At 46.2% G+C, this 12,106-nt stretch overlaps 1 protein-coding gene across 11 annotated transcripts; it reads left to right on the forward strand.

Annotated features, from left to right (window-relative positions):
* The first annotated feature begins 601 nt into the window (after positions 1–601).
* LOC119307078 lies at positions 602–10,696 on the forward strand. 11 transcript variants are annotated; one of them, XR_005149136.1, is made up of 9 exons: positions 604–2,042; positions 2,298–2,364; positions 2,770–2,912; positions 3,056–3,097; positions 3,174–3,316; positions 3,423–3,567; positions 3,659–3,722; positions 9,838–9,902; positions 10,240–10,691. XR_005149136.1 is itself a non-coding variant. In XM_037583167.1 (7 exons), exons 1-5 carry the CDS (start codon positions 1,058–1,060, stop codon positions 3,474–3,476), a joined length of 471 nt encoding a protein of 156 aa, XP_037439064.1. In that variant the 5' UTR covers positions 609–1,057; the 3' UTR covers positions 3,477–3,567; positions 3,659–3,722; positions 9,838–10,696. The 11 variants fall into 11 exon arrangements, 4 of the variants coding, with proteins under 4 accessions (XP_037439065.1, XP_037439064.1, XP_037439063.1 ...); XR_005149134.1 differs by lacking the exons at positions 9,838–9,902; positions 10,240–10,691 and having other exon boundaries at positions 602–1,196; positions 1,308–2,042; positions 3,659–4,046; XR_005149135.1 differs by lacking the exons at positions 9,838–9,902; positions 10,240–10,691 and having other exon boundaries at positions 606–1,509; positions 1,931–2,042; positions 3,659–4,046.
* Positions 10,697–12,106: the final 1,410 nt, after the last annotated feature.

Below are 12,106 nucleotides of genomic sequence, written 5' to 3' on the forward strand. Positions count from 1 at the left end.
TATGTTTGCATGTTCTTACATTTTTCATGTGAAATCTTCATGCTAACTGTATGAAGTACTCATGCAGGATGGTTACAAGTCAATGAAGATTTTTTTACTATGCTCAAGTACTGTGCGAAGGAAGCTGAAGACAATATTCCTGATATTTTAGGAGATGCAAGTGAAGTGGAATAATGAAAATACATTGCACCAAGTACATTTTTTGATTGTTACTGTAAATTTTTTCTATACATGTGAAATTGGAAGTGCATTATGCTTATGTATGCAATCAGAAAAAAAAAATAAAAGGCACGTGGCAACGCACGGGCATTGTACTAGTTAGTGTAATATTTCCGGTGTCTCTCAAGCCTAAAAGTAATGAAGCTGCAATGAAGGTGAATGTCCGATACATATTGAACCTATAAACCATGCTGCGCAACCCGCCATTCGGAGGCATCCGCGCGCGTGACGCTTGTTGGGCCGTTTGATTCTTTCTCTGTAGCTCCGTTTTCGCTGCTGGCGCATGGTCATCCGCCCGTTCTTTTACACATTCACGTCTTCTTTGAAAGCCGCTGCCGGGTGGACCTCTTTAGCTACGGGTCCAGTGAATCAGCTGCTTTTTAGCGTGGCTAAGGCGTGAGCGTATGTGCGAGAGATGGGGCGAGGCCTAAAAAATATCTGCCTCCACCTCCTCTGTCTCTCTCCTCCCGTTCCTCTGCGCCGCCTCCTCCGATTCCCCTCATCTTCTCCATGCGTGGCGGCCGGCGCAGCTCCTCGCACCGCCGTCCGTCCTCCCTGGCTCTCTCAGATCAGGGCGGGGCGGAGCAGCTCTGCCTTCTTCCCGTCCTCCATCCCCATACGTGCAGCGACGACCTAGAGGAGCTCAAGCCACAGTGATAGTCCACGGCACCATCAGCATCGTCCTCAGCAGGAGGAGCACGGACCGCATAGATGGCCGGCTCCGTCCTGCTCCCATGCCGCCATCCGTCCATCCTTTCTCTCTCTTGTTTTCCTTCAGATCGGGGCGACTGCTAACTCTCTCTCTCTCTTTCTCATTCTCATTTTCGTTGGTGGGGAGATGGTGATGGCCATGACCACCTCGACGGTGAGTGAGGAAGATGCCTTATTGTTGCAGGGAGGGAAGCAGCCCCAGATTGAGGAGGATGGCACAGGTCGTGAGCATGGTCATGGCCTGCAGATTGAGGAGGACGGCACAGGTCCTCTTCTTTTATTTTTAGCACAAAGTTTTGACAAAATTGTTCTGACTGTGCATCTTGAGAGAGTCCATGCCAACGCAAATCTTATAGTTCTCTGAACTCGATCTGAAGTATGCAGCAAGGTTCGCTTACAATGTGTGTCAAATGAGAATTACAATATTGCCTTTGTAGCTACATGGGTATCAGTTTTTGTTTGTACCGATCCTTCCAAACTGAAGCTTAGAGAGATAAAAATGTTGCACCTGAAGGGCCAGGAGTGAACTACTCAACTCAGTCTATGACAATCATACTGAAAATCTTCGTGCATTATGAGGTATTATAGAGCTTTTACATTTGCATCAACTAGGTAAATTGAATACTGGATACGAGCATTTTTTACCTGAGGACTATTGGCACTGGGATGATGGTCTTGAAAGCAAATGGTTTTTTTACTCAGGTTGGACAGTGACAACCCTTATGCCGATTAGTGTTATAGCAGGCTTATACTAATTTCACATGGTTTTAACTTTTAGATCCCATGATTATGGGAGTGAAGAAATTATCCCTTTGTAGATTTCAGTGAATTTTCTTGTTAGTTTGACAAGGAATATGCCTGTGGTATCATACATGATTATGGAAAAGAAGGAAAACAAATGGAAGTCTTCCTCCCTCAGTTTTTACTCCTCGATTCTTCTGGTCTTGATAGTCTTATTTTGATTTCTCAATTTGTGGTTTTTCTATACACATGTGTGCAGATTTGAGAAAGAAGAGAAGAGCAATAATGTTTAGGTTTTTCTAGATATGTTTGCAGATTTGAGAAAGAAGAGAAGAGCAATAGTCTTCGGGAAGAGTTTGGTGAAGAATAAGGTGAATTCTCTCTCTCTCTCTTTCACACACACACACACACACACACACACACACACACACACACACACACAGAGTCACATTTGTTCCTGCATTTTGATGTTTGATTGTACTTCTTTTTACTGTCATTTTACTATTATTTCTCTCATGCTAAATCTCAGACCGTTTCTTTCACTGTCTATTCTTGCTATTATTTCTCTCATGCTCAATCTTAGAGAGATGTGGAGAATCACACTGTTTATTTGGCTTATTCCATAGGTAATACCAGCTCCATATCACGTTGCAAAGGAAAAACTTCTCGCCATGTTCAGGCATCTGTGGGAAGGTATCCCTTCAGAGAATCAGATCTTAGTCACTCTATCTGTTACTCGTCACTTAATGAATATTGTGTGGTAGAATCACATTTGTTCTTTAGAAAAAACTAGGCCTACCAAAGGAAGGCCTCCTGAAGAATCACAACCATTGCATTGTTATCCTGCCTGTTCATGTTGAAAAGTTCAATTCGCTTTCAAGCATGCTAGAGTATGGGGGCATTTTATATGCTATTGAGCTATAAAACTTTGCATGCTCAATTTTCTTGATCTGTATTTGGCTATTTGCCATTTGAGCCGAATTGTCTCATTACGGACTCATCAACACACGAACTCACCCTTCAGTTTACTTATGACATTTCTTCTTATGGTGCCACAAGTTGAGATATATGAAGAGAATTTTTGCATGTCCAATGCAGGCTGATTATTTTTCCACTTTCCAATCGATGAAGTGCATTCAATTGATAAAGTAGATTTAGTTATTGTGGCGGCACAAGCTCGGCGGCGGCTGCTACCAGCCTAATCTTTGGATTATTATAAGTATAGGCTGATCGTGCACAAGGTGAAGATGCTCACACCTAAAGCCAAACCTGACACCCTCGACGCCACCATCTGGAGCTCATCTATATTAGCTTCGGATGGGGCTTCCTTTGTAGTTTCTGTACTGGTGGCTGTGGTGGTAATTATTACACTGTGCTTTTGCAGGAGAAAAATTGAAAATGGTGACCTCTATTGACTGGAAACCAAGTACTTGTCTAATTATTGTTCACGAAAAATATAGTGTATCGTGTTCTTGGTTGCTAATACTGTAGTACCTATGCAGATCCTTCTGTCAGACCGCTGAATGGAAATAACTCAAAAGAAGAGAATGGAGATGCTGTCTCTATGCAATTCGATAACTATCAGTTCAGTTACAAAGAACGAAAGACCACATCACAAATAGCTTCGAGAATTCCATTGGCAAAGGTCAGTTTGGAGTAGTCTTATCTTGGCTACTTGGAAGATGGAAACTCAGTTACTATTACTGTTGTTTGGTATTTGGACATATCTTCTGAGAGTGAGATGGGAACAGACAAATTCAGGGAGATGGGAACAGACAGATTCAGTGAAGGTTGGCTGCGCTTAAACTATTGTGATCAAGTTGGAAACAAATGTTTCCTCCAACTCCTCGTGTTGGAGACTGGGGTTTGCAGTGCAAGTGATCCGTTCAAAAACAAGTAATATCTCTAAATTATTACACTACAGTGCATGCATATAGTAATACCATGACCTTACAAATTTACATTTGTTCCCTTCTCCTTTTCTTAGGAACTTGGCAGAAGCTATACATATGCAAATAGAGGTTCAGACACAGCTCCATGAACAACTATAGGTGCCTTCTTTGTTCATGTTTTCGAGCTCTAATTGGATGATGCTGTTGTCGATGTATATTTTTTATGGTAGGAGCATTTTTTTCTAGCTTCACAATAATTACTGTGCTTTGTGTAGGTATGAACCCAAATCCATATTTAAATGGGTCCCAAATGTTTTTGCGACATGGTGGACTTTCTAATCTGGTCATATGTAGTTCGTGTATAGTATGTTTTTTCCCCTGTAGTGTGAGATGTACATATAATGTTTTGTTTGAGGTATTATCTAAGAAAAGATATATGTTACCTTACTTGATTATAAGCCCAATGGGTGTAGTTTTTATTCAGAGTTGACAAGGTTTTACTTGTTAGGAATGGGCAACTAGTATTTCCTGAGGGCCAAAGGCCATTACATATACATGTGTGTGAAAGTGAAAGTGCAGAAAAGCCCCTTATACAATGGGGATGTACACAATGAACTATACACATCTAACACCCCCCCTCAAACTCATGGTGGATCAACAACACTGAGTTTGAAGAGGAAAAACCCATGTTGCGCTCGAGTCTGTGCCTTTGTGAAGAAGTCAGCCAACTGTAACTCAGAGGGCACATAGTGAAGAGCGAGAGTTTGATCCTGCACAGCAGCACGCACAAAGTGGGCATCCACACCGATGTGCTTGGTGGGCTCATGCTTCACCGGGTCACGCGCAATACTGATAGCACCAGTACTATCGGACAAGAGAGGAGTTGAGGTAGTAGCAGACACACCAAAGTCCTCAAGTAACCACCGTAACCAGATCATCTCAGCCGTCAACATAGCCATGGCTCGCAACTCAGCCTCTGTACTCGAGCGAGAAACTGCAGTCTGCTTCTTTGTCTTCCAGGCAATAAGAGAGCCACCAAGAAAGACACAATAAGCAGACAGCGAGCGGCGATCCGAGGGATCACTAGCCTAGGTAGCATCAGAGTAGGCCTGGAGCTCAAGAGAGTTGGAGCGGGGAAAGAAAAGGCGCTAAGAGATCGTGCCACGAAGATGTCGTAGAACACGGAGGAGATGACTATAGTGGACAGAGGTGGGGGCTGAAACAAACTGACTCAGGATGTGGACAGGATAGGAGACGTCAGGACGCGTAACAGCAAGATAAACAAGACTGCCAACAAGGTGACGATAGCGAGTGGGATTAGGAAGAGGGTCACCATCGGTGGCATGAAGCTGAACGTTGAGCTCCATAGGAGTCACAACCGTACGCTCATCACCGAGAGCAGCGCGAGCAAGAAGATCCTGAATATATTTTTCTTGAGAGATGTAGAAGCCATCAGAGGTCGAGGAGATCTCAATACCAAGAAAGTAGCGAAGTGGACCAAGATCAGTCATAAGAAACTGGTCGCGAAGGCGAGCCTTAACAAAGGCGATGTAGTCAGTGTCGTCACCAGTGATGATCATGTCATCAACATAGAGAAGGAGAAGAGTCCGACCACGAGGAGACGTGTGAACAAACAGCGCGGGATCATGGTCACTGGGCAAGAAACCAGCGGCGGTCACCACAGATGCGAAGCTTTCAAACCAGGCGCGAGGGGCCTGTTTGAGACCATATAGAGAGCGGTGAAGTCTATAGAACATACCATCAAGAGCATAGTACCCCTGTGGTGGCTGCATATAAACCTCCTCACGCAACTCGCCATTGAGAAAGGCGTTCTGAACATCGAGTTGAGAGATAGACCACTGACGAAAAGAAGCCACAACAAGAAGAGTGCAGACAGTGGTCATGTGGGCCACAGGAGTGAAAGTCTCATCATAATCGCGCCCCTGCTCCTGTTGAAATCCACGGGCCACAAGACGAGCTTTGTAGCGCTCAAGAGAACCATCGGAGCGAGTCTTAAGCTTGTAGACCCACTTGCAGGTGATGGGACGGACACCGGAAGGGAGGGGAACCAGATCCCATGTGCCAGAGTGCTCAAGGGCAGCAAGCTCCTCGGCCATCGCAAGCTGCCATTCAGGCCGAGTCATGGCAGTGCGATAGGAAGTGGGCTCAGCAATAACAGAGAGACCGTACCGACCAGGAGAGTAGCGATCAGGCGGGGGGCGAGGCCGAGCACGGAGGTTATGAACCGGGGGATGCGTGAAAGGAGGTGCACCAGAGGTGGAGGGCGCATAAGGGGAAACATCCTCAGAACGAGGGCGACGAGTATAGCGAAGAGGAAATGGTGAGAGAGGGCGACGGACTGGAGATGATGGTGGAGAGTTGGAGGAGGAGGATGGGGAAGATGGTATCGGTGGTGAAGGAGAAGGAAGAAGAGGTGCAGGCGTAGGAGGAAAGACATGAGGAGGCACATAGCAGGGTGTATCAGGGAGAAGAAGAAAGGAAAGATCATCCACAGAGAAGCTTGAGGTAGAAGGACGTGGGTAGTAAGAGCGAGACTCGTCAAAGGTCACATCACGCGAGATGCGCAAACGACGGCCAACAGGATCCCAGCAGCGATAGCCCTTATGCTCATCACTGTAGCCAAGAAAAACGCACTCAACCGACTGAGCAGTCAGTTTGGTGCGTTCTCGCGGGGCAAGAAGGACATAGCACACACATCCAAACATACGAAGAGCGGAGTAGTCAGGAGAGCGACCAGTGAGACACTCCATAGGAATACCACCCTGCAGAGCAGTCGATGGTTGTATGTTGATGAGATAGGTGGATGCAGAAACAGCCTCAACCCAAAAGTGGGGTGGGAGAGAAGCTGCAATCATCAGAGCACGAGCCGTCTCAAGTAGATGACGATGCTTACGTTTGGCAACGCCATTCTGAGCATGTGCACCCAGACATGAGAACTGAGCAAGAGTACCCTGTTCCGCAAGAAAACCACACAACAGCTGGGAGATAAACTCACCAGCGGAGTCAACACGAAAAGTGCGAATGGGCGTGGAAAACTGGGTGTGAACCATGGCAGCAAAACGTTTGTATATAGAGAGAACCTCGCTACGAGATTTCATGAAGTAGAGCCAAGTGTAGCGAGAGAAATCATCAATAAACAAGATATAGTAGCGGTGACCACCTTTCGAATCAAAGGGAGCAGGACCCCATACATCAGAATGAAAGTCAAAAGGACGCTGAGATACCGACTCACTGGTAGGATAAGGTAACTGGGTCTGTTTGCCAAGTCTGCAGCCATTACAATGTAAAGAAACATCTCCAGATACTGAACCTAAGAGGCCTTGACGGACTAAAGAAGACAAGCGAGAGCCACATATGTGACCAAGGCGATGATGCCACTGCTGGAAGGACGCAGACGAGGCAGCAAGAGCATGGGAGCTGGCTGAAGTGGTGGCAGCGGAAGGAACACAAAGCCAGTCAACCTCCCAAAGGCCCTCTGACTCACGGCGCCGAGGGCCAGCACCAACCAAAGCCTTGGTGCGATGATCCTGAATGGAGCAAGAGTCGGTATCAAGAATGACTTGACAACCAGAATCAGTAAGTTGGGCAGCGAAACAAAGGTTCATGATGAGGCGAGGAACATGTGAAACACTGGGAATAGAAAAAGATGGAGTGGAAAGAAGACCACCGCTAGCAACAGGAAGAGGTGTGCCATCAGCGGTAAGAGCATTAACAGGCGAATCAAGCGGTCGGAGAGAAGACAACACGGAAGAATCAGAAGACATATGAAAAGAGGCTCCAGAATCTAGAACCCATGAAGATGTACCTGACTGTGTAGATGCCTGTGGTGGTGGAGCAGTGGCTGCAGTCATAGCAGCAGCGGAACCGGTCGACGAAGAGCCCGAGGAAGCTAAGAGACGCTTGAACCTCATAATGTCCTGGTCAGTGAGTGACGGGGTCGAGGAGGATCCAGGAGTCCCACTGGAAGAGGAGCGCCTCTGGTCTCGCTTCTTCTCACGGCAATCAGACTCTGGGTGACCTGGCCGTGAGCAGTAGCCACAGAAGGTGTCACGGCGCGACCGGCCCCTTTCGGCAGAAGGACGACCCACCCCCCCTGAGGGAGTTGGCAGGAGCGGTGGAGCTGTGAGGCGAGCAGGTGGCATAGGAGCTCGGGCGGCCAACACCGATGGAACCACAAGTAACCCGGTAGAGCGAAGACGATTCTCTTCAGCACGAAGCTCAGCAAGTACCTCCGAGATAGGAACACGACCACGAGCAAGCAGGTGAGCACGGCGAGGCTCGAACTCAGAGCGAAGACGAGATAAGAACTCGTGAACCCGCTGAAACTCCAAATCGGACCGTGTAGTCTGACAGCAACGTCAAGTTCCACAAACGATGGTCCGAAGAGAGTCAAGCTGACGCCAGATGGCAGAGCACTGTGAATAGAACTCATCAATAGAGGAATCACCTTGTTGGAGTGTATGCTCCTGACGCACCACATATAGGTAGAGAGCATCACCAGAGGGCTGATAGCACTGATAGAGATAAGACCACATCACTGTAACTGTGCCAAATCCCATGAACTCCGAGGCAAACCGAGGAAGGACACTCGCAGTAAGAACAGCAGCAGCACGAGCATCATCATTGCACCACTGAGTGTAAGCAGACAGATCATCACGATAGGCAGAAAGGGCATCCGAATAAGCTGACATTTGTTGATCATAGGCATCAACTGCAGTATCATCGAGAGCCTTGGCGGCATTGCGATCGGCCTGAGAAGCATCAGCAGCAAGAACCGGCGGTGCTGGCGGGGTAGGAGGCACAGGAGCAACAGGGCAAGGCGGACAGGGGACCTTGCCAGAGAGAACACCCCACAGAAGGAGACCACGCATATGGATACGCATGAACCCCGCAAACTCGGCATAGTTGGTGCCATCGAAGATCACCGAGCATCGAGGAACGGCGACATAGCCCGAAGAAGACAGGAGGAGCTCTCTTTTTTTGGTCAACTGCTACAGGGGACCCCGATCCAGATCGGGATCAGGCTCGCGCTGGCCCGATCCAGCCCCGATGGAGGAAGCGGGGGGAAGGGCAAGCGTGGGAGGGGCCGGACCTGGGCAGCACCGGCTGCAGTAGGCGGCCAGGGGCAGCCTGGCGCGGGGAGGTTGGGGCCGGGCGCGGGAAGGCGTAGGGAGGTGGCGGCTGGGCACGGGAAGGCGCGGGGAGGAGGCTGCCGGGCGCGGGGAGGCGCGGAGAGGTGGCTGCCGGCCGCGGCCGAGCACGGGAAGGTGCAGGGCAGAGCGAAGCGGCGAGGGCAGACCGCGACCGCACTCGGGGCGGCGCGGGACAGCGACGACAGGCCGCGGCCGAGCTCGGGGCAGCGCAGACCGGGGCGAGACGGGAGCGATGAAGGAGGTGGCCGGCGCCAGTGACGAGGTAGAGGGAGGCCGGCGACGGTGGAGCGAGGCACGGAGCTGCGAGTGTGCGGGAGCTGGAGAGGAACCTAAGCATCTGATACCATGTTAGGAATGGCAACTAGTATTTCCTGAGGGCCAAAGACCATTACATATACATGTGTGTGAAAGTGAAAGTGCAGAAAAGCCCCTTATACAACGGGGATGTACACAATGAACTATACACATCTAACATTACCTTTATTCTATGGGTCATGGTTGATATAATTTCGGTGTTGTGGGTGTAATCTGTGTCTGTGCCTTTCCTTTTACCGTACTATGTTATAGAAAGAATCGAGATACTTCACCAATGGTAGCCCAATGGGGTAGTTCCTAAGTATGTTCGGTTTCTCAAAAAATAGTTCCTAGATATGTTCTAAATCTGAAAAATGCATTGCTGGGCGAGGTTGATCGGTGTACTGGTTTTTCCGCTTCTTGATCAGTCTTTTGGAGGCCATGGGCATGGCTTCTTTTTATATTTGCATGGAATTTTTTCCTCTCGCTGTTTTCTCTCTTTAGTGTTTCTTTGATGTTCCTTTCTCGCACCGTTTGATGTTCTGCCTTGGGTGGCCTCTGTCTTGGTTTTACTTTATTCATTTTGCCCCATGTTTACTTTCTAATGTGTTTTTTGGTTTTCTTTCTTGATCTGCTATTTCCTTTGGTGATCCTTCTTCATTTAAACAAGTCCACAACTCGATTGATTATAAGCTTCTTTTGTTGCAGCAGTTTATTTTTTTCATCATCAAGATTTCTCCGGTTAGTATTTCTGTTCATACTAGAACTGGAGTGGTAATAGTTGAACGTTTTGCTTCCCTTTGTAGGAACACGGACATCGCTAGCAGGAGAAAGTATGCGAGGTTGGTAGAGTCAGTCAAGAAATATGGCGGTACAGTGCACACATTTCTTACTGCACGCTCTTTATTCATAGATGCTCATTTCACACTATGATCAATGAGAATTTTGAACTTCAATAAACTGTCACACTATTCTGGACATGAGGTCTAACAAAAACTATAGTTCAATGTAGTGTTTTTCTCGCTTCTTGATCGGTGTGGCAGAGGCCTGGACTGCTTTGATGCTTGCAAAATTGTTTTTCCTTCTCTACTATTTTCTGCCTTTGGAACTACTTAAATTGATTTCCTCGTGTTGGTCATTGTTCTCACTTGGGTGACCTCTGTCCTTTTTTTCGCGAATACGCTAGCTGTGTATCATTTCATTGATAGGTAGGAGAACAAGAGTTACAAGGTGGTAGATACATAGCTCGTACACCGGAGGGCGAGGATGGATCTACAATGAGCAGAAGAAGCCGGGGTGCTCAGCCCAAACACAAACAGGTGCAGAGGCATACACACCTTACGCCTGTTTAAGGGGGAGCATCCAGCTGCCGCATCTTTCCGCCCGTGCCAGAGGAAGTCGCGGATCACCGGGTTGGCTCTCAAGTGGTGGTGTTCAAAGCTACCGCCGAGAAGATATGCATGGGCATGGCGGAGAGGACATGATGGACAAGGGTAAGCCTAACAATGGCTACAACTTGGACTCGGCAAACTACATCAACACGCATGTATAGGAGTTTGGAATATCCAACATTTTCTGCTTTTTATTTACTTCGTCCAATATCTGGGAACTAAATGTGCTTTTAAATTTGATCCCCCATGTGACTTAATACTTTGAAATAAATTTTCATTACCTATACTTCTTCATTAGTTTTAGTTTTGTTCTCTATACAATTTGTACAATTATCTATTATTTACACTAGCAACTTCAGTTCTGCGTTCCCCAATATAAATAATCCAGGAAGGCGATTTGCTTTCGTTTAAGATTTTTTTAACAAAGATTCTTTGTTGAATTATGCATATATCATATTATTTGTTTTAGTTGTCTACCGCTGCATTGTTATATTTGGGTTTCAGATATTGTAGTTTTCTGCAGGTTGTCGGACAAGTTCTTTTGTACTCCCTCCGACCCAAAATACTTGTCGAAGAAATGGATAAAAATAGATGTATCTACAACTAAAATACATCTAGATACATCCATTTGTCCGACAAGTATTTCCGAACGGAGGGAGTATATTGATATCTAATCCGGCAAACTTTTGTCTCTTTACTTTTTGTTTGCTTTGAGGTCAGGTGTAGTTTTTCATTTGTAAGCACTAGTAGAAAAGGGGGCATCAGTCCCGGTTGGTAAGGCCCATTTAGTCCCGGTTTTTGAATCGGGACTAAAGGGTCGTTACTAATGCCTCCCCACTTTAGTCTCGGTTCAAACTGGAATCGGGACTAAAGGTCGCGGCCACATGGAGCTCCACCTTTAGTCCCGGTTGGTGAAATTTTTTTGAATTTTTTTTTATTTTCAAATTTCTGAATTATTTTAACCTCTAATCTGTAATCACCACCCCTCATCATTCCTAATCATCCAACTTCCCGAACGGTCACCCATCCTCCCACTCCCCCAGTCTGAGCACGCTTAACTTCCGGGTTCTATTCTCCCTCGTTTCCAAGTCTACACTTGTTGTTTTCCTGACAATAGTAAGATGTCAATCCTATTAACCCTCAGGAATTTTGCGTGAGCATGAAGTGACACATTTCACTGTTTGAGTTTGAAACTATTGTTTTAAAAAACAATAATTATTTAGTAACGCTAATATTTCTTGAATAATTAGTTTGACCATTGTTTGACCACAGTTTGACTACAGTTTGACCAGATTTGACCAAAATTCAAAATAACTGAAATAATTATTTAGTAACACTAATATTCTAGAATAATTAGTTTGACCATTGTTTGACCACAGTTTGAATTTTTTTCGATTTTTTCTACTCTAGATCTTTAAAGCCCCGTAACTATTTTTCTGTTAGGTTTTTGAGGATTTTGAAAATGTTTAACGGGGTTCCCCCAATTAATTTTGGACGTAACTTTTCGAGTAGATGATTTTTCATATAAAAAACTTTTTCATCCGAGTCAGTATGCAAAAGTTATGCCCATTTTACTAAATTCTAGAGAGATTTTGCAAATAAAGTCAAAATTCACATTTGCAAATTTTCCCAACAACTAGACCACATATCACATGGGAAACTTTTTTTTAAATATTTTTTTGAC

This window comes from Triticum dicoccoides, chromosome 5B, assembly GCF_002162155.2.
Source record: "Triticum dicoccoides isolate Atlit2015 ecotype Zavitan chromosome 5B, WEW_v2.0, whole genome shotgun sequence".
NCBI lineage: Eukaryota > Viridiplantae > Streptophyta > Magnoliopsida > Poales > Poaceae > Triticum > Triticum dicoccoides.

Excerpts from the sequence above, each read along its gene's own strand:
- LOC119307078 (XM_037583167.1), top strand. The coding sequence starts at position 1,058 with ATGGTGATGGCCATGACCACCTCGACGGTGAGTGAGGAAGATGCCTTA. Across the intron at positions 1,197-1,974 it reads GATTGAGGAGGACGGCACAG|ATATGTTTGCAGATTTGAGA; the intron begins GTCCTCTTCTTT and ends AGGTTTTTCTAG. Across the intron at positions 2,365-3,173 it reads GTTCAGGCATCTGTGGGAAG|ATCCTTCTGTCAGACCGCTG; the intron begins GTATCCCTTCAG and ends GTACCTATGCAG.